The 25,348-nt window shown below is 51.3% G+C and overlaps 1 protein-coding gene across 2 annotated transcripts in view; it reads right to left on the bottom strand.

Moving 5' to 3' along the window:
- Positions 1–25,348, bottom strand: part of eif4h (eukaryotic translation initiation factor 4h) — a 117,795-nt gene that overhangs the window by 42,557 nt on the left and 49,890 nt on the right. For both annotated transcript variants that reach the window (XM_038813655.1, XM_038813654.1), the window contains exon 3: positions 2,258–2,322. In XM_038813655.1, coding sequence (XP_038669583.1) covers positions 2,258–2,322 — 65 coding nt within the window. The remainder of the gene's footprint in view (positions 1–2,257; positions 2,323–25,348) is intronic.

Here is a 25,348-nt window from a genome sequence, read left to right as displayed (position 1 = left end):
CAAGCTGATGAAAGACGAACCGCATTGCTGCTAATGGTGACAGGTCCACAAGCAATTGATCTGTATAACTCGTTTGCGTTCGATAGCGAGGACGATCACAAGAAATATGATGAAGTTGTGAGGCACTTTGATAAACATTGTTCCCCAAAAAAAAGACACGGTTGAGTGATATATGTTTGGTGCTCAGTTAAAATCACGCTTCTATTGTGCTTAGCGAGGTTACGGTGTGATAACTAAATAAAAGCTTGGAGAAGCTTGGAGGGCAGCATGGTAGCATTGTGGATAGCACAATCGCTTCACAGCTCCAGGGTCCCAGGTTCGATTCCGGCTTGGGTCACTGTCTGTGCGGAGTCTGCACATCCTCCCCGTGTGTGCGTGGGTTTCTTCCGGGTGCTCCGGTTTCCTCCCACAGTCCAAAGATGTGCAAGTTAGGTGGATTGGACATGATAAATTGCCCTTAGTGTCCGAAATTGCCCCAAGTGTTGTGTGGGGTTACTGGGTTATGGGGATAGGGTGGAGGTGTTAACCTTGGGTAGGGTGCTCTTTCCAGGAGCCGGTGCAGACTCGATGGGCCAAACGGCCTCCTTCTGCACTGTAAATTCTATAATCCAAGTAAAAGTTGTTGCTTTGCAATTAGGGGTACCTTTAGGGATGAAGGATTCTTGAGTTTAGATTTAACAGGATACATAGCAGTTGGTGATAAGAGAGAAGGCATCTCTCACAGCTCTGCTAGAAGCAGTTGGTTTTAGCAGGCTGGAGAAAGATCATCTCTCAGCTTTCCTAGAACAAAAGCCATTCCCCGTGGTAATGGTTAAGAAAACAAGTGCAGACATCAAAAGAGCAAGTATTTAAGCTAAGAGGGGAGTAAAGGAGTATTGTATCATAATCAACCTTGTCATGTATAATTTTTAAAATTCTTGTTGTTAAAACTAATTAGCTATCCTGTGACTTTGTTCCTCCACGTTTTCTTGTTTTTTTAAATTCAGAGTACCCAATTCATTATTTCCAATTAAGGGGCAATTTAGCATGGCCAATCTACCTACTCTGCACATCTTTGGTTGTGGGGGCGAAACCCACGCAAACACGGGGAGAATGTGCAAACTCCACAGTGACCCAGAGCCGGGATTGAACCTGGGACCTCACCGCCGTGAAGTAGCAGTGCTAACCACTGTGCCACCATGCTGCCCTCAATCCTCCACGTTTTCTAAAGAAAAATGTCTAAGTTACAATCCTTTGAGCCAGGGTTCTATTCAGGAACTTTCCTGTCCATTAGTAACACCAACTGGGATTGTAACACTTCTGCTTCCAACTCTGCTTTGGAGTTTTTCTCTTGCAAATTCTTTCTGTGCCATCACTTCTGGTACTTCTCATCAGGTCAGAATGCTGCTCTCTTAAGCTTCCAGTTTTAAAATCTTTTCTCAAGCTTCTGGCTTATTATTGCTACCATATTGTAAGATGTTGTGTGTAGATCAGTCGGTCACATGAAGAGCTTCTGAGTCTTATATAATTTAACAGCAAGTGCAACTATTTCCACATGTACAGTATAATGTCTAAGCCAGGAGCTGTCTCCATGCTTGCCACTACACATGTCTCTGTCCAATATGAGACGGTCTTCTACTGGGTGGTACCATACCCAATCCCATGGTAGCCTTTTCTATGCCAGACCCTTACACTGCAGATGTCAGCAGCCCAAAAGCACACTGTGGACATCATCATTGCAGACACTAAATGGCAGCTGGATGGAGCTACCAATTCCAAAGTCACACCATTACACACCTAACCATTGACAAAGTGAAATGAAATGAAAGTTGCCATCGTCCCCGAGGACCTTGGGCTGCTCTCCACTTTTGAGGGCTGCTCTCCACTTTTGAGGGAGAGCTGATTGGCGGTGATTTAACTTACGGATGACCACACCTCAGGGAAAGGTTATGGATAACTGTCGGCGAAGGGTGGCATGGTGGCCTAGTGGTTAGCACTGCTGCCTCATGGCACTGAGGACTTTAGTCACTGTCCATGTGGAGTTTGCATATTCTCCCCATTTCTGCATGGGTCTTGCCCCCACAACCCAAAGATGGGCAGGGTCGGGGAATTGGCCACACTAAAGGCCCAGCAAATGCTATCATTTAAGATACAGCTAGTATATAAAATATATACACAAGTCCAGACAAGCCACGGTTACAAGCAGCAATCATTCTCAAATTTAGAGTGTATTTAGAACAATGTCAATATTTTGTCAGATGCGTCTGAAAATACTTACTGCTCCATCATACGTCAAAGCTTCTTTAAGAGAATCCAAGTCATCAAATTCTACATAACAAAAACCTGAAAAACATTTAAACTCAATTTACATACAGCACTGATCACCATCATAAGCATGTGTGGAAACACACCTGTTGGGACACCAAATCAACAGCTGTTATTTCATGTGAATTAGAACCATTGAAACAAGACAAAGTAAATGCCACTTTTGCTGAGAGCTGGTAAATGGCATCATTGGAGGTATCATGGCTGATGTCCACATGTGTACTGTCCAGTCGGAGTCAGGTTATAGAAGCCCTAATTATTTTTTACTCCACCTCGCCCGGGGTCATAAGGGCCAATATCTGACCACCTAGTTTCACTCGAACCGAGATCATTTGACTTAGCTCAGGCTGGACATGGGAATTGAGATATTTCCAGGTCTAATCTTTAATTGGTCTGTTGTAATTGCAATGCTTAGATTGGATTATATTTAAATTCTGCTTCCAGTTTCCCGAATGACTCAGTGAGTTTATCTACTTGATCATTGAGCCCAGGAAGGGAGGCCCGACACTGATCCCTGGTTTGTGTTAAGCTGATCTCAGCTACAGTGATGGAAAATACATTGCAGCTGACCCCAGCCTTTATGCTGGAAATTGGTATTCAACGAGTGTTGATGGAAGTGCACTGGTGGTGTGACTGCATGCTTCCAAGTGCTGAACCCACCTCCAGGAAAAATGGTCACTCTTTTGGATTTTCATGCAGACATCCCCAAATTGAGATGGAGTCAGGTTTCCTGTCCAAATAAAAGTAGTAGGTAGTTTCTTGATGGTGGAAAGCCAATCAGAAGCCTTCCACCTTGAAAGCAGGTGAAGAGCAAGTTACAAAGAGTGCTTCAATATGGTGGGGGTATGGTGCAGGAGGAGTGAATGTTGCCTTCCCCTGCCTTCCAATTGGAACCAGTCTCTGGACAGTTAAGCTACCTGATGTGTTAAGGAACTGGAGGCCAATTGGAAAATCCCATTTGGCTAAGTGAGGGTAACATGGCCCTCAATGAGGATAACTGGCTGCCTGCCTCATGGAGGTAGGTTGTCCCGCAGGCTTTGAACCTGCCTTGGCAAAAATGTCTGGTGCTGTGAACGGAGTTGGGAAACTGACAAGCCAGCGGTATTATCCTGTCCTCCTCCATTACCAACCTCAACACGGCCTGGAGGTTTAGCCCCGGATAAGAACGGGATGTGTTGTGATTGTTCCTTTGCTTGAATATAGTGTTCACACTTTCACTGGCCACACGTGCGAGCTATCACAATTTGTACCATGGACTTCCAGTGGCTTTACTTAGGAAGAGGTCGCACGTTGGGTGGATCCCGCTAGAGTTCTCCAATTTTTTGGCCCTTTTTATCCAGTTTTGGAGGGAACGTTTACATGAGCTGTCTTCAGTAAAGTTGTAGGAATTAGAGGGTGTTGACATCCGAACAAAAGAATACGGCACAAAGAGGAACGAGTGCTAGTTGGCCTGCGGGTCTGCGTTTGGTGCAGAGTTCTGTGGGAGGAAAGATGGTGGGAGCAAGCTCGCCGGATTGGGCTGCGCCCATTACGGTGGACATGCTGGCTGAGGTGATGGCGATGGAGTTTGAGTGGCAGCTTGCCAAGCAGTTTGAGCGGCATGGGAAGGAGATGATGGGGATGCTCAAACAGCTGATGGAGGGTACGCTGGCCCCAATAAAGGAGGTTCCAGGAAAGGCGTCAGCGACGGTTTGGGTGAGGTGTTGAAGGGGGTGTGAGAGGCATTGTCGTGGCACAGGACCAGCTTGCCTCGATCGATGGGCGAGGAGCAGCGGAATGTGGGGGGAAGTAATAAAAGAGCTGAGAGCCAAAGTGAAGGACCTTGAGAACAGGTCATGGTGGCAGAATCTTCAGATTGTGGGACTGCCTGAGGGGCTGGAAGGCCCGAGGCTGGTGGGATACTTTTCGGGGATGTTCGCAAAGATGTTGGGGGAGGAGGACAATACCTTCCTCTTTGAGCTGGATAGGGCTCATTGGTTGCTCCGGCCAATGGGAAAGGGCGCGATTCTCTGGCCTCATTGCGCTCTCGCTCGAGCTAAACGAGGCCGGTGAATAGCAGGGAAGGCTGCAAAAAGAGGACCCAACCAGGCGTCAAACAGTTTGCGATGCAACCGACCCATTCCTGTAGGTGAAATCGGGATCCTGCCGTACTATGGCGAGAAACCAATTATCACCACGTAAGCCCAATTTCCGTACAATTAACGGGAGCGACTCCATATCCAACAGCCTCCCGTAATACAGCGGCCTCCCTAGCAAGTGGTCACACTGGCGCCGAGTAGTACTCCTTTTCAAAAACGTGAACCTGGTGGAAGGCCATCTGCAGGGCGCCGAGGTGAGTAGCCATCTTTGCTCACAGGCAAAGAATCCGGGGGGCGCTGGGCTTGCCACCCCAGTGCTCGGTGGGGGACCCTCAGTTGGGGGGTAGGCGGGGGGGCGGCGGAGTGACCTTGAAGAGGGGAGGGACCCTTGGACCGCGATGGGGTGGGGGTGGGGAAACCATACGCGGCACGACCATGCTGATCCCTAGATGGTTATGTACCCATTCCAGGGGCTACCCTTGTACCTGCCTGTCTGCCCCCCCGACCACCCATAATCCCACCGACTGTTGAGGCCTCTGGCCATTTGCCCAAAGATTGTTGATAATAGGGAATTGACAATCGTGATTAGGTCAGCACTTCACACAACCCAAGTGGATTCCCGTGGGTGGGCGGGCCATGTAGCATGTGGGAAAAATTACCAAGCATTCTAATCAGACCGTGATGTCTGGACAGTGTGTCTGAACACTGCGGGAGGCAACACCACACATGCAGAAGACAGCATTAGAATACTCAGGGGACATATCCACAGCTGGAGGGTGGGTGAGTGTAATGGGGAGGGGACCAGCGCCTGGTCTGGGTGATGTTATGAGCAGGTGTCTGCGTCTGTTGAGGGGGGCCCACTGCGGCCGTGAGTATGTGGCCGGGGCGTTCGGGGCGTGAGGGAGATGAACGAGAGAATGGAGGGTCCCGGGGTGGGAGCCACCGCTGTTTGACAGGCTGGCACCCTCTCCCAATTCCTTACAGATATTGAATGGTATGGACAGTATTTTGGACCCTGCAGAACAGACCCTAGTGGGGATGCTGGTAGCCTGGGCGGTCAAACACCGGAGATGGCGGCAGCAGCAGTATCTGCTGATGCACTAGGCAGTGGCCCATGTGCCGGACCCCACCCCACAGTCTGAGGACCCGGCCATCTATAAGGCCATGGAAGGACCCAGAGGGGGAGGCCCACAACGGCCCAGGGTGTACAGGCGTCGGTGGTCATTTGAACAGATGATGGGCAGCGTGTGCTGCAGGAGGCGCCGCCTCAATAAGAATACGGTGCGGCACCTATGCCATGTCCTCGTGGACTTGGCACATCATGGAGAAGGAGTACACCCACTCCCGGTGGTTGTCAAAGTCACCACAGTCCTGAACTTTTACGCCTCGGGATCCTTCCAGGGCTTGAGCAGGGATCTGTGTGGTATCTCACAGGCCAAAGCCCACAGGTGCATCCGACAGGTAACGGATGCTCTGTTTGCCTGGGCGGAAAACAACATCATGTTTGACATGGACCAAGGCCAAACAAAATGCCTGAGCAACAAGGTTCCCCGCCATCGCCGGGATGGCCCAGGTCCAGGGGCCGATATATTGCACACCATGTCGCCTTGCACTCACCGGGCCACCAGGGAGTGCCCTACGATAACAGGAAGCGGTTCCACTCCTTGAACATTTAGCTCTTGTGTGACCACCAAATGAAGATCATGCACGTGTGTGCAAGCTTCCCTGGGGCAGTCGGTCATCCTTGGCCTCTTTGAGTAGCACCCCAGGATGGGCGGCTGGCTCTTAGGGGATAAGGGATACCCGCTGGGGACCTGGCTAACAAAGCCTGTATGGAGGCCGGACACTGAAGGGAAGACCAGATAGAACGAGGCTCATGTGGCCACCCGGGCTGCCATTGAGCAATGCACTGGAATGCTCAATGTGTGGTTCCGATGCCTCAGCCATTCCAGTTGTGCCCTGCAGAACACTGACCGGATGGTCGGCCACTTTGTGGTGGTCTGCTGTGTCCTTCACAATCTGGCACATCAGCGGGACGATGTGCTGGGGCTGGGGATGAGGAACAAGTGCCCACACCTCCAAGGAGGAGGAAGACGAGGATGATGAGGCGGCGCTAGACCAGCAGGCGCTGGAGGACGATCCTGGGGAGGAACAGGTGGACCACCGGAGGCTGCAGGACAGGTGGTAGCAGCGAGGGTGCGGCAAGCCCAGAGGGCCAGGGAGGCCCTCATACACGCACGCTTCACATAGGATGTGGCCTGGTCCATCATCGTTCTGGGGGAATTTGCATACGTACAGTGCGGTCAGCCTAAGTTGAAGGTGAACCGGCGAAGGAGACCCAAGGAGTTTGAGTGAAAGCAAGCATCCAGCAGAGGGCAGCAGAGCAAAGCTTCTGATCAGCTGTTCTGGGGGAATTTGCATACGTGCAGTGCAGTCAGCCTAAGTTGAAGGTGAACCGGCGAAGGAGACCCAAGGAGTTTGAGTGAAAGCAAGCATCCAGCAGAGGGCAGCAGAGCAAAGCTTCTGATCAGCTGTTCTGGGGGAATTTGCATACGTGCAGTGTGGTCAGCCTAAGTTGTAGGTGGTTTGTGGAAGGGCTGTTGGCAAGTGACAGTTAAACCCAAAACACTTTGTGAGTGTTTCCCACCGTACCTCCTCCTCTAACCAACCCCCCCACCCCACGGTGGTTGGGAAGCGGGAGCAGGGGCCTGTCGTGAAGGTGAGTGAGTGCCTTTAAATTTGCTTAACTTTCAGCGGGAGCAGGGTTTGAGGTAATATCAGGTAAGCTCTTCCTTTCTTTTTCTTTTTCTTGTTTTTTTTTTAAATCTAGAGGTGATGTCAGGGAAGGCAGTACAATGCTCCTCCTGCAGAATGTTTGAGGTGAGGGATGCCGTCAGTGTCCCTGCTGATTTCATCTGTGGGAAGTGCACCCAACTCCAGCTCCTCAAAAACCGTGTTAGGGACCTGGAGCTTGAGCTGGATGAACTTCGGATCATTCGGGAGGTAGAGGGGGTCATAGATAGGAGCTTCAGGGAAGTAGTTACACCAAAGACTGAAGATAGATGGGTAACTGTAAGAGGGACTGGGAAGAAGCAGTCAGTGCAGGGACCCCCTGCGGTCGTTCCCCTGAGTAACAAGTATACCGTTTTGGATGCTTGTGGGGCTGACGACTTACCAGGGGTAAGTCATGGGGTACGGGCCTCTGGCACGGAGTCTGTCCCTGTTGCTCAGAAGGGAAGGGGGCAAAGGAGTAGAACATTAGTAATTAGTAATCAAGGGCAGCACGGTAGCATAGTGGTTAGCATCAATGCTTCACAGCTCCAGGGTCCCAGGTTCGGTTCCCGGCTGGGTCACTGTCTGTGCGGAGTCTGCACGTCCTCCCCGTGTGTGCGTGGGTTTCCTCCGGGTGCTCCGGTTTCCTCCCACAGTCCAAAGATGTGCGGGTTAGGTGGATTGGCCATGCTAAATTGCCCGTAGTGTCCTAAAAAGTAAGGTTAAGGGGGAGTTGTTGGGTTACGGGTATAGGGTGGATACGTGAGTTTGAGTAGGGTGATCATTGCTCGGCACAACATCGAGGGCCGAAGGGCCTGTTCTGTGCTGTACTGTTCTAAATTCTAAATTCTAAATTGGGGACTCAATAGTCAGGGGCACAGATAGGAGATTTTGTGGGAGCGAGAGAGACTCACGTTTGGTATGTTGCCTCCCAGGTGCAAGGGTAAGTGATGTCTCGGATCGTGTTTTCCGGGTCCTTAAGGGGGAGGGGGAGCAGCCCCAAGTCGTAGTCCACATTGGCACTAACGACATAGGTAGGAAAGGGGACAAGGATGTCAGGCAGGCCTTTAGGGAGCTAGGATGGAAGCTCAGAGCGACAACAAACAGAGTTGTTATCTCTGGGTTGTTGCCCGTGCCACGTGATAGTGAGATGAGGAATAGGGAGAGAGAGCAATTAAACACGTGGCTACAGGGATGGTGCAGGCGGGAGGGATTCAGATTTCTGGATAACTGGGGCTCTTTCTGGGGAAGGTGGGACCTCTATAGACAGGATGGTCTACATCTGAACCTGAGGGGCACCAATATCCTGGGGGGGAGATTTGTTAGTGCTCTTTGGGGGGGTTTAAACTAATTCAGCAGGGGCATGGGAACCTGGATTGTAGTTTTGGGGTACGGGAGATTGAGAGTATAGAGGTCAGGAGCACAGATTTGACTTTGCAGGAGGGTGCCAGTGTTCAGGTAGGTGGTTTGAAGTGTGTCTACTTCAATGCCAGGAGTATACGAAATAAGGTAGGGGAACTGGCAGCATGGGTGGGTACCTGGGACTTCGACGTTGTGGCCATTTCAGAGACATGGATAGAGCAGGGACAGGAATGGTTGTTGCAGGTTCCGGGGTTTAGGTGTTTTAGTAAGCTCAGAGAAGAGGGCAAAAGAGGGGGAGGTGTGGCGCTGCTAGTCAAGGACAGTATTACGGTGGCGGAAAGGATGCTAGATGGGGACTCTTCTTCTGAGGTAGTATGGGCTGAGGTTAGAAACAGGAAAGGAGAGGTCACCCTGTTGGGAGTTTTCTGTAGGCCACCTAATAGTTCTAGAGATGTAGAGGAAAGGATGGCGAAGATGATTCTGGAAAAGAGCGAAAGTAACAGGGTAGTTGTTATGGGAGACTTTAACTTTCCAAATATTGACTGGAAAAGATATAGTTCGAGTACATTAGATGGGTCGTTCTTTGTACAATGTGTGCAGGAGGGTTTCCTGACACAATATGTTGACAGGCCAACAAGAGGCGAGGCCACATTGGATTTGGTTTTGGGTAATGAACCAGGCCAGGTGTTAGATCTGGAGGTAGGTGAGCTCTTTGGAAACAGTGACCACAATTCGGTGACCTTTACGTTAGTGATGGAAAGGGATAAGTATACCCCGCAGGGCAAGAGTTATAGCTGGGGGAAGGGCAATTATGATGCCATTAGACATGACTTAGGATGTGTTGGTTGGAGAAGTAGGCTGCAAGGGTTGGGCACACTGGATATGTGGAGCTTGTTCAAGGAACAGCTATTGCATGTTCTTGATAAGTACGTACCAGTCAGGCAGGGAGGAAGGGGTCGAGCGAGGGAACCGTGGTTTACCAAAGAAGTGGAATCTCTTGTTAAGAGGAAGAAGGAGGCCTATGTGAAGATGAGGCATGAAGTTTCAGTTGGGGCGCTTGATAGTTACAAGGAAGCGAGGAAGGATCTAAAGAGAGAGCTGAGACGAGCAAGGAGGGGACATGAGAAGTCTTTGGCAGGTAGGATCAAGGAAAACCCAAAAGCTTTCTATAGGTATGTCAGGAATAAAAGAATGACTAGGGTAAGAGTAGGGCCAGTCAAGGACAGTGGTGGGAAGTTGTGTGTGGAGGCTGAGGAGATAAGCGAGATACTAAATGAATACTTTTCGTCAGTATTCACTCAAGAAAAAGATAATATTGTGGAGGAGAATGCTGAGACCCAGGCTATTAGAATAGATGGCATTGAGGTGCGTAGGGAAGAAGTGTTGGCAATTCTGGACAAGGTGAAAATAGATAAGTCCCCGGGGCCGGATGGGATTTATCCTAGGATTCTCTGGGAAGCCAGGGAAGAGATTGATGAGCCTTTGGCTTTGATTTTTAGGTCATCATTGGCTACAGGAATAGTGCCAGAGGACTGGAGGATAGCAAATGTGGTCCCTTTGTTCAAGAAGGGGAGTAGAGATAACCCCGGTAACTATAGGCCGGTGAGCCTAACGTCTGTGGTGGGTAAGGTCTTGGAGAGGATTATAAAAGATACGATTTATAATCATCTAGATAGGAATAATATGATTAGGGATAGTCAGCATGGTTTTGTGAAGGGTAGGTCATGCCTCACAAACCTTATCGAGTTCTTTGAGAAGGTGACTGAACAGGTAGACGAGGGTAGAGCAGTTGATGTGGTGTATATGGATTTCAGTAAAGCGTTTGATAAGGTTCCCCATGGTCGGCTATTGCAGAAAATACGGAGGCTGGGGATTGAGGGTGATTTAGAGATGTGGATCAGAAATTGGCTAGTTGAAAGAAGACAGAGAGTGGTAGTTGATGGGAAATGTTCAGAATGGAGTTCAGTTACGAGTGGCGTACCACAAGGATCTGTTCTGGGGCCGTTGCTGTTTGTTATTTTTATAAATGACCTAGAGGAGGGCGCAGAAGGATGGGTGAGTAAATTTGCAGACGACACTAAAGTCGGTGGAGTTGTAGACAGTGCGGAAGGATGTTGCAGGTTACAGAGGGACATAGATAAGCTGCAGAGCTGGGCTGAGAGGTGGCAAATGGAGTTTAATGTGGAGAAGTGTGAGGTGATTCACTTTGGAAAGAATAACAGGAATGCGGAATATTTGGCTAATGGTAAAATTCTTGGTAGTGTGGAGGAGCAGAGGGATCGCGGTGTCCATGTACATAGATCCCTGAAAGTTGCCACCCAGGTTGATAGGGTTGTGAAGAAGGCCTATGGTGTGTTGGCCTTTATTGGTAGAGGGATTGAGTTCCGGAGCCATGAGGTCATGTTGCAGTTGTACAAAACTCTAGTATGGCCGCATTTGGAGTATTGCGTACAGTTCTGGTCGCCTCATTATAGGAAGGACGTGGAAGCTTTGGAACGGGTGCAGAGGAGATTTACCAGGATGTTGCCTGGTATGGAGGGAAAATCTTATGAGGAAAGGCTGATGGACTTGAGGTTGTTTTCGTTAGAGAGAAGAAGGTTAAGAGGTGACTTAATAGAGGCATACAAAATGATCAGAGGGTTAGATAGGGTGGACAGCGAGAGCCTTCTCCCGCGGATGGGGGTGGCTAGCACGAGGGGACATAGCCTTAAATTGAGGGGTAATAGATATAGGACAGAGGTCAGAGGTGGGTTTTTTACGCAAAGAGTGGTGAGGCCGTGGAATGCCCTACCTGCAACAGTAGTGAACTCGCCAACATTGAGGGCATTTAAAAGTTTATTGGATAAGCATATGGATGATAAGGGCATAGTGTAGGTTAGATGGGCTTTAGTTTTTTTTTTCCCATGTTGGTGCAACATCGAGGGCCGAAGGGCCTGTACTGCGCTGTATCGTTCTATGTTCTATGTTCTATCGATACCTCCCAGGGTATGTGTAACATCACTCCAGGGTGCTGGGACTGTGTCAGCACCGTCAGCGGGTCACTGTCGAGGGAAAGTGGTAATGAAAACCCGGAGAGAGCTGAGCGCCACTGCTCCTCAATCCATGCCTGTCTGCTGAGTGCTCGCTCACACCCATCTCATGCACGCAGTGTGCCGGGGGGAGAGGGAGAGGGCCCAACCCCGATTTACCGAACACCCCCCACCTCAGTAATCCTCACCCTATTTAACCTTCCTATCTCTACCACCACGTCGAGGTGTGTCCTCAGGATGCACATCTGAGGTGGAGGCAGCCAGCTGCTTACCACGTCCCTTGTCCTTCGATGCCCCTGGCGGGTGTCCTCTGGGGGCTCTGAGGCCGGAGGGCCCCAACACTCTTGCCAACGGCATATGCTCAGCCGTGCCACCCTGTCCTGTGTGCCGGCTTCATCAGTGGGGTGGAACTAGGAGGAGCTGATGGTCACCATCCCCACTCGATGGGATGTGTCTGGTTTCGCACCCAGTGCCCCATCCTCCCGCTCGGTGGTCATAGGACCCCAGGGTTCACCTCGGACGGAGGGGCAGCTGGATTGAGCCCCGGCTGCCACTGCATCATCTGGCTCTGCCAGCCTAGGCGGCTCCCCAATGTCTGCATTATCGTGTTGACACCCTGGGCGATGCTCCTCAGTGATTGGGACATGACCTGCAGCACCTCGGCAATGCCCACCTGCAACTGGGACAAGCTCTGCAGCGCCTGAGCCATTCCCATCTGAGAGCGGAACCTCATCAAGGTCGGCCTGGTACTGGGTCACATCTCCCGGTGAGTCGGATATTCTGCTGAGATGCTCAGCCATGGCCGTCGCCGACTACACCACGCCTTGGACCCCTCCTTTAATGATGCGGACGTCGTGCTCCAGGCTCTCCACTGTGGTCGGCAAACTCGCAGTGTTGGCCTCGCTCCCACGCATTGCCAGCGACATTTCCTGTGCCCGTAGCCTATGGGACTCTTCCAATCGGCTATGGAACTGCTGGAGTGTCGCTGACATCTCCTCTGAATATCCCAGCCTCACCTTCACGTCTCCATTAGCTCCGGGTATACCTATTCCATAGGCTTAGCATCTGGCTGGGACCCAGCTGTATCCTGGGATTCAGCAGACGTCCAACTGCTGCCTCGCCTGGGCATTACTGCCTCTATCTGATGTACATCAGCAACTGTGTGGTGCTCACCAGATTGTGCACCAGAAGCCTGAACACTAACGTTTCCCACCAAGGTGCGTGTCCCTGCACGGAGCGTGGGGATGACAGCTGTGATGCATCGACTGCAACATCCTCAGAGCTCTCCACCGAGGCGGTCTCATGGGAGGCAGGGGATGGGGCCACCCAGGTTGAGCCGGTGCGGTCGGCTAGAGGACCTGCGGAAGAATGGAGCTGTTGTCAGTAGGAGGGATGGGATGGCAATAGCTCTGGTTGGACATTGCTGGTGGCACGCGTGGTTCACAGTGGTTGTGTGTGGGAGGGTGGGAAGGGAGGCGGGGACCCCCCTTGGTTTGGTGTTTAGCATGTTTGTTTATTCAGAAGGGCTTTGTGTGGGAGGGTGGGGTTTGTCAGTGTTTGTGTTAGGTATGTGGGGGGGGAGCCCGGCCACCTCGTTAACAAACTTAAGTTGGCTCGTGAATGGGAGTGGGGGTAGGGGCCGCGGTTGTCTGAGCCTGTGTGTACAGGTTTCGGCGGGCCTGGGAAGTGTGAATGGTGGGGGATGGGGAGTATGCTGAGAGGAACAGTTTTGCGAGGAAGTGGTTAGGGGTTTCTGGGATGGGGGAAGGGTAGTTGGTTGACGTTGACTAGGGGCAGGGCCTGATCTGTTTGGTGGGGTGGAGTGGGGCCCGGGTCTATTTTGTCAGGATGGTGGGCTTAGGCAGTTGACGGGGGCAGGTATGCCCCGCGGGGCGATCATGGTGGGGTTGGGGGGGGGGGGGGGGGGGGGGGGGGCGATGTGGTACTGCTGCAGGAGACCCATCTGAAGGTGAAGGACCAGGTTAGGCTTCGGAAAGGTTGGTCGAGTCAGGTGTTTCACTTTGACAGCAGGGCCCGGGAGGGGTAGCGGCACTGGTGGGTAAGAGAGTGAGGTTTCAGATGGAGAAGGTGGTGGCAGATCAAGGGGGTAGATGGGTTATAGTAACAGGTGCCTTGGAGAGGAGGTTGGTGGTGGCTTGGTATTGTGTATGCCCCGAATTGGGATGATGTGAGATTTATGAAGAGGATGGTGGTGGACAACCCGAGCCTGGACATGCATCAGTTAATTTTGGGGGGGGGGGGATTTAAACACGATGGTGCATCCGAAGATGGATTGATCTTTGACCCCTTCGGGAGGAGCAAGGGTGTTAGCAGCATTTATGAAGATGGGGGGGAACGGATCCTTGGTGGTTCTTGCATCCAGGGTGTAAAGGGTATTCTTTTTCTCGCCGGTGCATTATGTATCTTCGAAGATTGATTTCTTTATTATGGGGTGGTTGTTGTTGCCGGGGGTAAGGAAGGCGGAACACTAAGCAATCATTATTTCAGATCGTGCCCCGCACTTGGTGGATGTGGTCTTGGAGAAGGGACCTGCACAGAGGCCGGTGTGAAGGTTCGATGTGGAGTTGCTCGCGGATCCGGGTTTTTATGTGACGATGGCAAAGGTGATTGATGATTATGTGGGGTTCAATAAAAATGGGGTGGTCTCGCCATCAGCATTATGGGAGGAGTCGAAAGTGGTGGTAAGGGGCGAGATCATCCCGTTTAAGGGGCAGGTGGATAGAGGGCAAGAGAGGGCTGGCAGCAGTTGGTAAACAAAATTTTGGAAGTGGATGGGAAGTATGCAGAAGATCCCACTTCAGAACCTTTGGCTAGTAGAAAGGAATTGCAGATGCAGTTCGACCTTTTGTCGACAGGGAAAACGGTGCGCCAGGTGAGGTGGGCAAAAGGTGCGCTATACGAGTACGGGGAAAAGGCCAGTCGCTTGCTGGCAGAACAGTTCCGCCGGCAGGCAGTCTCCCAGAAGATTGTTCAGGTTCGGGATGGGGTGAGGGCGCTGATTAGACAATCTGCTCAGGAAAAAGAAGACAAAGCAGTCCAAATTGGTCTGCATGACCTACATCTGCCCAAAAATACAGTTCAAAAGAGTTCCTCGCAAGTGGGAATGGAGGATAAAGTGCACGCTATAATAGTATGGTGAGGTCTGGCTCACCAACAGGTGAATAGGGCATTTGAGGAGTTTTATAAGAGGTTGTGTAGGTCGGAGCCCCCGGGAATGAGTCGGACATGAGAGAGGTTATGGAGGGGTTGGAATGTCCAATGATGGGAGTGGTGGTTAGGGGAGGGTTGGAGGAGCCAGTGGGGATTGAGGAGGTTTGGACAGTGGTAAGCAAGAAGTAAAGTACTGAGGCCGGATTAATTCCCGGTGGAGTTTTATAAAACGTTTTTGGATAGGCTGACGCTGTTGTTGGTGGAGATGGAGGACGTGATGGCTAGGGGGAGTTTTTCTCTGTTGTTAAAAGAAGATAAGGATCCGATGGAATGTGGGTCACATCGGCCAATATCTTTGTTGAATGTGGATGCCAAGATTCTTGCCGGTGTTGGCACTTAAGGTTGGAGGAGTGCCTTCCGGATGTAGTTGAGGAGTATCAGACAGGGTTTGTAAAGGGTAGACAGTTGTCTTTGAATATGTGCCGCTTATTAAATGTTGTGCTCTCTGCATTAGATGGCGAGGGGGGCGGGGAGCAGGAGGTAGTGGTGGTGCTGGATGCAGAGAAGGCGTTTGATCGAGTAGAGTGGAATTATTTGTTTGGGGTGTTGGAATAGATTGGCATTAGGGTTGTGGCATGGGTCAAATTGTTGTATAAGGAACTGAAGGTGAGTGTACATACGAATGAGGTGAGCTCGGGATATTTTCAGTTGCATTGGGGAACAAGGCAGGGGTGTCCCATGTCCCCCCTTTTGTTTGTGTTGGCGATAGAGCCTTTGGCCATTGCGTTGAGGAGCTCAGATAAGTGGAGGATAGTGAGGGGGGAGGGGTTGAGCATAAGATGTCCCTGTATGCTGATGATCTTTTGTTGTATATTTCCAACCGGCTTCACATGGTGGGGGATATAATGGGGCTGCTGAAGCAATTTGGGGCTTTTTCGGGATATAAATTGAATTTGGAGAAGAAAGAGTACTTTTTGGTCTTCCCACGTGGGACGGGAGCTGACTTGGGGGCATTGTCATTTCGGCTGTCTACTATTCAGCAGAGGGCAGCAGAGCAGAGCTTCTGATTGGCTGTTCCGGGGAGATTTGCATACGTGCAGTGCAGTCAGCGTAAGTTGAAGGTGTACCTGCGCAAGTGACCCGAGGAGTTCGAGTGAAGGGAAGCATCCAGCAGAGGGCAGCAGAGCAGAGCTTCTGATTGGCTGTTCTGAGGAGATTTGCATACGTGCAGTGCGGTCAGAGTAAGTTGAAGGTGTACCTGCGCAAGTGACCCGAGGAGTTCGAGTGAAGGAAAGCATCCAGCAGAGAGCAGCAGAGCAGAGCTTCTGATCGGCTGTTCTGAGGAGATTTGCATACGTGCAGTGCGGTCAGAGTAAGTTGAAGGTGTACCTGCGCAAGTGACCCGAGGAGTTCGAGTGAAGGCAAGCATCCAGTAGAGGGCAGCAGAGCAGACCTTCTGATTGGCTGTTCTGAGGAGATTTGCATACGTGCAGTGCGGTCAGAGTAAGTTGAAGGTGTACCTGTGCAAGTGACCCGAGGAGTTCGAGTGAAGGCAAGCATCCAGCAGAGGGCAGCAGAGCAGACCTTCTGATTGGCTGTTCTGGGGAGATTTGCATACGTGCAGTGCGGTCAGTGTAAGTTGAAGGTGTACCTGCGCAAGTGACCCGAGGAGTTCGAGTGAAGGGAAGCATCCAGCAGAGGGCAGCAGAGCAGAGCTTCTGATTGGCTGTTCTGGGGAGATTTGCATACGTGCAGTGCGGTCAGCGTAAGTTGAAGGTGTACCTGCGCAAGTGACCCGAGGAGTTCGAGTGAAGGCAAGCATCCAGCAGAGGGCAGCAGAGCAGAGCTTCTGATTGGCTGTTCTGGGGAGATTTGCATACGTGCAGTGCGGTCAGCTTGAAGGTGGTTTGTGAAGGGGCTGTTCTCCAGTGGCAGCTTTACCCGAAACACTACTTACGTAGTGTCTCCCACCCATCCTCCTCCTCTAACCAAAAAAAAAAGTTCTGTCCGTCGGATTGCTAAACTAACAAGTTTTTTTTATTTTTTTCGTTTTCAGTAGTTGGGAAGTTAGTTCAGTGGGAATGGAGGTTAGGGCAGTTGAATGTTTCTCCTGCAGAATGTGGGAGGAAAGGGTCACCTCAAGTGTCCCTGCTGACTACATCTGTGGGAAGTGCACCCAACTCCAGCTCCTCGAGAACCGCGTTAGGGACCTGGAGCTGGATGAACTTCGGATCATTCGGGAGGCGGAGGGGGTTATTGAGAGGAGTTATAGGGAGGTAGTCACTCCATCAGGGGAACGAGAGAGCCTCATTGATTTCTTTGCTTTGAGTAGGGGACTGGTCCCGAGGGTGGAGGAGGCCGAGTATTCGGCTATTGCGATTTCAGACCAAGCTCCGCATTGGGTGGATCTGGAGATGGGGGAGGTGCTGGACTAGCGCCCGCTTTGGCATCTGGACGTGGGGTTGTTGGCTGATGAGGAGGTGTGTAGGAGGGTTCGGGGATGTATCGAGAGGTACCTCGAGGTCAATGATACTGGGGAGGTCCAGGTGGGGATGGTGTGGGAGGCTCTGAAGGCAGTGATTAGGGGGAGATGATCTCCATCCGAGCCCATAGGGAGAGGGGGGGGGAGGAGGGAGAGGGAGAGACTGGTGGGGGAGCTGTTGAGTGTGGATAGGAAGTACGCGGAGGCCCTGGAGGAGGGATTGCTGGGGGAGCAGCGTAGCTTGCAGGCCAAGTTTGTTTATTGACCACCAGAAAGGCGGAGACACAGTGGAGGAAGACGCAGGGAACGGTCTATGAGTATGGAGAGAAGGCGAGCAGGATGCTGGCGCATCAGCTTTGCAAGCGGGACGCGGCTAGGGAGATTGGTGGAGTGAAGGATAGGGGTGGGAATGTGGTGCGGCAGGGGGTAGAGGTCAATGGGGTCTTTAGGGACTTCTACAGGGAACTGTACCGGTCGGAGCCGCCGGCGGTGGGAGGGGGAATGGAGAGTTTTTTGGACAGGCTGCGATTTCCAAGGGTGCAGGAGGAGCAGGTGGAGGGACTGGGGGCGCCGATCGAGTTGGAGGAGCTGGTCAGTGGGATTGGCCACATGCAGTCGGGGAAGGCGCCGGGACCGGATGGGTTCCCGGTTGAATTTTATAAGAAATACGCGGACCTGCTGGGCCCCCTGTTGGTTAGCACCTTCGACGAGGCATGTGTTTTGCCCCCGACGATGTCCCGGGCGCTGATTTCCCTGATCCTGAAGCGTGATAAGGATCCCTTGCAGTGCGGATCATACAGGCCAATTTCACTGCTGAATGTAGACGCCAAGTTGCTGGCCAAGATCTTGGCCACTAGAATAGAGGACTGGGTGCCGGGGGTGGTACATGAAGATCAGACGGGTTTTGTGAAGGGGAGGCAGCTGAACACTAACGTGCGAAGGCTGCTAAATGTGATAATGATGCCGGCAGCAGAAGGAGAGGCGGAGATTGTGGTGGCATTGGATGCGGAGAATGCCTTTGACAGGGTTGAGTGGGGGTACTTGTGGTACTTGTGGGAGGTGTTGGAGACGTTCGGGTTTGGGGTGGGGTTTATTAAATGGGTGAGGTTGCTGTACGAGGCCCTGATGGCGAGTGTAGCGGCAAATGGGAGGAGGTCCGAGTACTTCAGGCTCCACCGTGGGACGAGGCAGTGGTGCCCCCTGTCCCCCTTGCTTTTTGCGTTGGCAATTGAGCCTCTTGCCATGGCGTTTAGGGAGTCTGGGAGGTGGAGGGGTCTGGTGCGAGGTGGGGAGGAGCACCGAGTGTCGCTGTATGCAGACGACTTGCTGCTGTATGTAGCAGACCCGGTGGGGGGAATGCCGGAGGTGATGGAGGTTCTTGCTGAGTTCGGGAGTTTCTCAGGCTATAAATTGAACCTGGGCAAGAGTGAGCTGTTTGTCGTACACCCGGGGAATCAGGAGGAGGGGATTGGTAGGCTCCCGCTAAAGAGGGCAGTGAGGAGTTTTAGGTACCTGGGGGTTCAGGTGGCTAGGAGCTGGGGGACTCTGCACAAGCCCAATTTTACTAGGAGCAGATGGAGGAGGAATTTAAAAGGTGGGATATGCTGCCGTTGTCGTTGGCGGGTAGAGTGCAGTCCGTTAAAATGACGGTGCTCCCGAGGTTTTTGTTTTCGTTTCAGTGCCTCCCCATTTTTATTCCGAGGGCCTTTTTTAGGATGGTGAACAGCAGCATTCTGGGATTTTTTGGGGCGCACGGGACTCCGAGGGTAAGGAGAGTCTTTTTGGAGCGGGGCAGGGATAGAGGGGGGCTGGCGCTGCCCAACCTCTCTGGTTACTATTGGGCGGCTAATGTCGCGATGGTACGTAAGTGGGTAATGGATGGGGAGGGGGCAGCATGGAAACGGATGGAGATGGCGTCCTGTGGAGGCACGAGCCTGAAGGCACTGGTAACGGCGCCGCTGCCGCTCCCTCCAACGAGGTACACTACGAGCCCGGTGGTGGCGGCTACGCTCAAAATTAGGGGGCAGTGGAGGCGACACAGGGGGGAAGTGGGGGGCTCGGTGGAGGCCCCGATGCGGGGGAACCACCGGTTTATCCCAGGGAACATGGATGGCGGGTTCCTGGGGTGGCACAGGGCGGGCATTAGGAAGTTGGGAGACCTGTTCATTGACGGGAGGTTCGCGAGCCTTGGTGAACTGGAGGAGAAGTTTGAGCTCCCCCGGGAAATATGTTCAGGGACCTTCAGGTCAAGGCGTTTGCTAGGCGGCAGGTGGAGGGGTTCCCTTTGCTGCCCCCGCGGGGGGTAAGGGATAGGGTGCTTTCGGGGGTGTGGGTCGGGGATGGGAAGGTGTCTGACATCTACCAGGTAATGCAGGAGGTGGGGGAGGCGTCGGTAGAGGTGCTGAAGGCTAAGTGGGAGGTGGAGCTGGGGGAGCAAATTGAGGAGGGGACAGGGGCGGACGCCCTGGAGAGGGTGAACTCCTCCTCTTCATGTGCGAGGCTTAATCTCATCCAGTTCAAGGTGCTGCACTGGGCCCACATAGCCGGATCTAGGATGAGTAGGTTCTTTGGGGGTCAAGAGAGGTGTATCAGGTGTTCGGGGAGTCCAGCGAACCATGCCCATATGTTCTGGGCATGCCCGGCACTGGAAGTGGGGGGGGAAGGGGGGGGGGGGGGGGGAAGGGGGGAGGGAAAGGGGGGGAAAGGGGGGGAGGGGGGAGGGGAAAGGGGGGAAAGGGGGGGAGGGGGGAAAGGGGGGAGGGGGGGAAAGGGGGGGGTTTAGGGGGATAGTGTTTAAGTTCATTTTCTTATTGTTAATTTATTTTGTTGTTTATTGGGTTTGGGGGGGGGGGGGGGGTTTGTTATATGCGTTGTTACGGGTGCCGGGGGGTGTTTATTATTATTGTTATTGTTCTGTTGATATATATTTTTCAAAAAATTCCAATAAAAATTATTTTTTTTAAAAAAAGGGGGAACGAGAGGGAATCGGCAGGCAGTGCAGGGATCCCCTGTGGTCGTTCCCCTCAATAACAAGTATACCGTTTTGGATACTGTTGCGGGGGATGACTTACCAGGGGTAAGCAATGGGGCACAGGTCTCTGGCACAGAGTCTGTCCCTGTTGCTCAGAAGGGAAGGGAGAAGAGGAACAGAGCACTTGTCATTGAGGACTCCCTAGTTAGAGGAACAGACAGGAAGTTCTGTGGGAACGAAAGAGATTCACGGTTGGTGTGTTGCCTCCCAGGTGCCAAGGTTCGTGATGTCTCTGATCGTGTTTTTGGGATCCTTAAGTGAGAGGGGGAGCAGCCCCAAGTCGTGGTCCACATAGGTACCAACGACATAGGTAAGAGAGATGGGGATTTGAGACAGAAATTCATGGAGCTAGGGTGGAAGCTGAGAGCTGGAACAAACAGAGTTGTTATCTCTGGGTTGTTACCCGTGCCACGTGCTAGCGAAGTGAGAAATAAGAAGAGAGAGGAGTTGAACATGTGGCTACAGGGATGGTGCAGGAGGGAAGGTTTTGGTTTCCTGGATAATTGGGGCTCATTCTGGGGTAGGTGGAACCTCTACAAACAGGATGGTCTTCACCTAAACCAGAGGGGTACCAAAATCCTGGGGGGGAGATTTGCTAGTGCTCTTCGGGGGGGTTTAAACTAATTCAGCAGGGGAATGGGAACCTAAATTGTAGTCCCAGTGTACAGGATGTTGAGAGTAGTGAGGTCAGGGATAGGGTTAAAAGTTCGAAAGAGGGCACCGGCAAGCAAGACGCTGGTTTGAAGTGTGTCTACTTCAACGCCAGGAGCATCCGGAATAAGGTGGGTGAGCTTGCAGCATGGGTTGGTACCTGGGATCTCGATGTTGTGGCGATTTCGGAGACATGGATAGAACAGGGACAGGAATGGTTGTTGCAGGTTCCAGGATTTAGATGTTTCTGTAAGAACAGAGATGGTAAAAGAGGGCGGGGGGGGGGGGGGGGGGGGGGGGGGGGTGGTGGCATTGTTAATCAAGGAAAGTATTAAGGCGGCAGAAAGGATGTTTGAGGACTCGTCTACTGAGATAGTATGGGCCGAGGTTAGGAACAGGAGAGGGGAGGTCACCCTGTTGGGAGTTGTCTATAGACCTCCGAATAGTTCCAGAGATAGAACATAGAACATAGAACGATACAGCGCAGTACAGGCCCTTCGGCCCACGATGTTGCACCGACATGGGAAGTCAAAAACTAAAGGCCATCTAACCTACACTATGCCATTATCATCCATATGCTTATCCAATAAACTTTTAAATGCCCTCAATGTTGGCGAGTTCACTACTGTTGCAGGTAGGGCATTCCACGGCCTCATCACTCTTTGCGTAAAAAAACTACCTCTGACCTCTGTTCTATATCTATTACCCCTCAATTTATGGCTATGTCCCCACGTGCTAGCCACCTCCATCCGCGGGAGAAGGCTCTCACTGTCCACCCTCTCTAACCCTCTGAACATTTTGTATGCCTCTATTAAGCCACCTCTTAACCTTCTTCTCTCTAACGAAAACAACCTCAAGTCCATCAGCCTTTCCTCATAAGATTTTCCCTCCATACCAGGCAACATCCTGGTAAATCTCCTCTGCACCCGTTCCAAAGCTTCCACGCCCTTCCTATAATGAGGCAACCAGAACTGTACGCAATACTCCAAATGCGGCCGTACCAGAGTTTTGTACAGCTGCAACATGACCTCATGGCTCCGGAACTCAATCCCTCTACCAATAAAGGCCAACACACCATAGGCCTTCTTCACAACCCTATCAACCTGGGTGACAACTTTCAGGGATCTACGTACATGGACACCGAGATCCCTCTGCTCATCCACAGTACCAAGAATTTTACCATTAGCCAAATATTCCGCATTCCTGTTATTCTTTCCAAAGTGAATCACCTCACACTTCTCTACATTAAACTCCATTTGCCACCTCTCAGCCCAGCTCTGCAGCTTATCTATGTCCCTCTGTAACCTGCAACATCCTTCCACACTGTCTACAACTCCACCGACTTTAGTGTCGTCTGCAAATTTACTCACCCAACCTTCTGTGCCCTCCTCTAGGTCATTTATAAAAGTGACAAACAGCAACGGCCCCAGAACAGATCCTTGTGGTACGCCACTCGTAACTGAACTCCATTCTGAACATTTTCCATCAACCGCCACCCTCTGTCTTCTTTCAACTAGCCAATTTCTGATCCACATCTCTAAATCACCCTCAATCCCCAGCCTCCGTATTTTCTGCAATAGCCGACCGTGGGGAACCTTATCAAACGCTTTGCTGAAATCCATATACACCACATCAACTGCTCTACCCTCGTCTACCTGTTCAGTCACCTTCTCAAAGAACTCGATAAGCCTCCGGGTGCTCCGGTTTCCTCCAACAGTCCAAAGATGTGCGGGTTAGGTGGATTGCCCGTAGTGTCCTAAAAAGTAAGGTTGGGGGGGGGGGGGGTTGTTGGGTTACCGGTATAGGGTGGATACGTGGGTTTGAGTAGGGTGATCATTGCTCGGCACAACATCGAGGGCCGAAGGGCCTGTTCTGTGCTGTACTGTTCTATGTTCTATGTTTGTGAGGCATGACCTACCCTTCACAAAACCATGCTTACTATCCCTAATCATATTATTCCTATCTCGATGATTATAAATCGTATCTCTTATAATCCTCTCCAAGACTTTGCCCACAACAGACGTGAGGCTCACCGGCCTATAGTTACCGGGGTTATCTCTACTCCCCTTCTTGAACAAAGGGACCACATTTGCTACCCTCCAGTCCTCTGGCACTATTCCTGTAGCCAATGATGACATAAAAATCAAAGCCAAAGGCTCAGCAATCTCTTCCCTGGCTTCCCAGAGAATCCTAGGATAAATACCATCAGGCCCCGGGGACTTATCTATTTTCACCTTGTCCAGAATTGCCAACACTTCTTCCCTACGCACCACAATGCCATCTATTCTAATAGCCTGGGTCTCAGCATTATCCTCCACAACATTATCTTTTTCCTGAGTGAATACTGACGAAAAGTAATCATTTAGTATCTCGCTTATCTCCTCAGCCTCCACACACAACTTCCCACCACTGTCCTTGACTGGCCCTACTCTTACCCTAGTCATTATTTTATTCCTGACATACCTATAGAAAGCTTTTGGGTTTTCCTTGATCCTACCTGCCAAAGACTTCTCATGTCCCCTCCTTGCTCGTCTTAGTTCTCTCTTTAGATCCTTCCTCGCTTCCTTGTAACTATCAAGCGCCCCAACTGAAACTTCACTCCTCATCTTTGGGGCAGCACGGTAGCATGGTGGTTAGCATAAAATGCTTCACAGCTCCAGGGTCCCAGGTTCGATTCCCGGCTGGGTAACTGTCTGTGCGGAGTCTGCACATCCTCCCCGTGTGTGCATGAGTTTCCTCCGGGTGCTCCGGTTTCCTCCCACAGTCCAAAGATGTGCGGGTTAGGTGGATTGGCCAGGCGAAATTGCCCTTAGTGTCCTAAAAAATAATAAGGTTAATGGGGGTTGTTGGGTTACTGGTATAGGTATACGTGGGCTTGAGTAGGGTGATCATTGCTCGGCACAACATCGAGGGCCGAAGGGCCTGTTCTGTGCTGTACTGTTCTAATTCTAATTCTAATCTTCACATAGGCCTCCTTCTTCCTCTTAACAAGAGATTCCACTTCTTTGGTAAACCACGGTTCCCTTGCTCTACCCCTTCCTCCCTGCCTGACTGGTACGTACTTATCAAGAACACGCGTTAGCTGTTCCTTGAACAAGCTCCACATATCCAGTGTGCCCAACCCTTGCAGCCTACTTCTCCAACCTACACATCCTAAGTCATGTCTAATGGCATCATAATTGCCCTTCCCCCAGCTATAACTCTTGCCCTGCGGGGTATACTTATCCCTTTCCATCTTAACGTAAAGGTCACCGAATTGTGGTCACTGTTTCCAAAGTGCTCACCTACCTCCAGATCTAACACCTGGCCTGGTTCATCATCCAAAACCAAATCCAATGTGGCCTCGCCTCTTGTTGGCCTGTCAACATATTGTGTCAGGAAACCCTCCTGCACACATTGTACAAAGAACGACCCATCTAATGTACTCGAACTATATATTTTCCAGTCAATATTTGGAAAGTTAAAGTCTCCCATAACAACTACCCTGTTACTTTCGCTCTTTTCCAGAATCATCTTCGCCATCCTTTCCTCTACATCCCTAGAACTATTAGGTGGCCTATAGAAAACTCCCAACAGGGTGACCTCTCCTTTCCTGTTTCTAACCTCAGCCCATACTACCTCGGAAGAAGAGTCCCCATCTAGCATCCTTTCTGCCACCGTAATACTGTCCTTGACTAGCAGCGCCACACCTCCCCCTCTTTTGCCCCCTTCTCTGAGCTTACTAAAACACCTAAACCCCGGAACCTGCAACAACCATTCCTGTCCCTGCTGTAACCATGTCTCTGAAATGGCCACAACATCGAAGTCCCAGGTACCAACCCATGCTGCCAGTTCCCCTACCTTATTTCTTATACTCCTGGCATTGAAGTAGACACACTTCAAACCACCTACCTGAACACTGGCACCCTCCTGCAAAGTCAAATCTGTGCTCCTGACCTCTATACTCTCAATCTCCCGTACCCCAAAACTACAATCCAGGTTCCCATGCCCCTGCTGAATTAGTTTAAACCCCCCCAAAGAGCACTAACAAATCTCCCCCCCAGGATATTGGTGCCCCTCAGGTTCAGATGTAGACCATCCTGTCTATAGAGGTCCCATCTTCCCCAGAAAGAGCCCCAGTTATCCAGAAATCTGAATCCCTCCCGCCTGCACCATCCCTGTAGCCACGTGTTTAATTGCTCTCTCTCCCTATTCCTCGTCTCACTATCACGTGGCACGAGGAAAGGATAGCAAAGATGATTCTCGACAGGAGTGAGAGTATCAGGGTAGTTGTTATGGGGGACTTTAACTTTCCAAATATTGACTGGAAATACTATAGTTCGAATACTATAGATGGATCAGTTTTTGTGCAGTGTGTGCAGGAGGGTTTTCTGACACAGTATGTAGACAGGCCAACAAGGGGCGATGCCACATTGGATTTGGTACTGGGTAATGAACTCGGCCAGGTGTTAGATTTAGATGTAGGTGA

Source organism: Scyliorhinus canicula, chromosome 12 (genome assembly GCF_902713615.1).
Source record: "Scyliorhinus canicula chromosome 12, sScyCan1.1, whole genome shotgun sequence".
NCBI classification, from domain to species: Eukaryota; Metazoa; Chordata; class Chondrichthyes; order Carcharhiniformes; family Scyliorhinidae; genus Scyliorhinus; species Scyliorhinus canicula.
The sequence above is the reverse complement of the archived record's forward strand: the minus strand, read 5'-3'. Positions and strand labels throughout refer to the sequence as shown.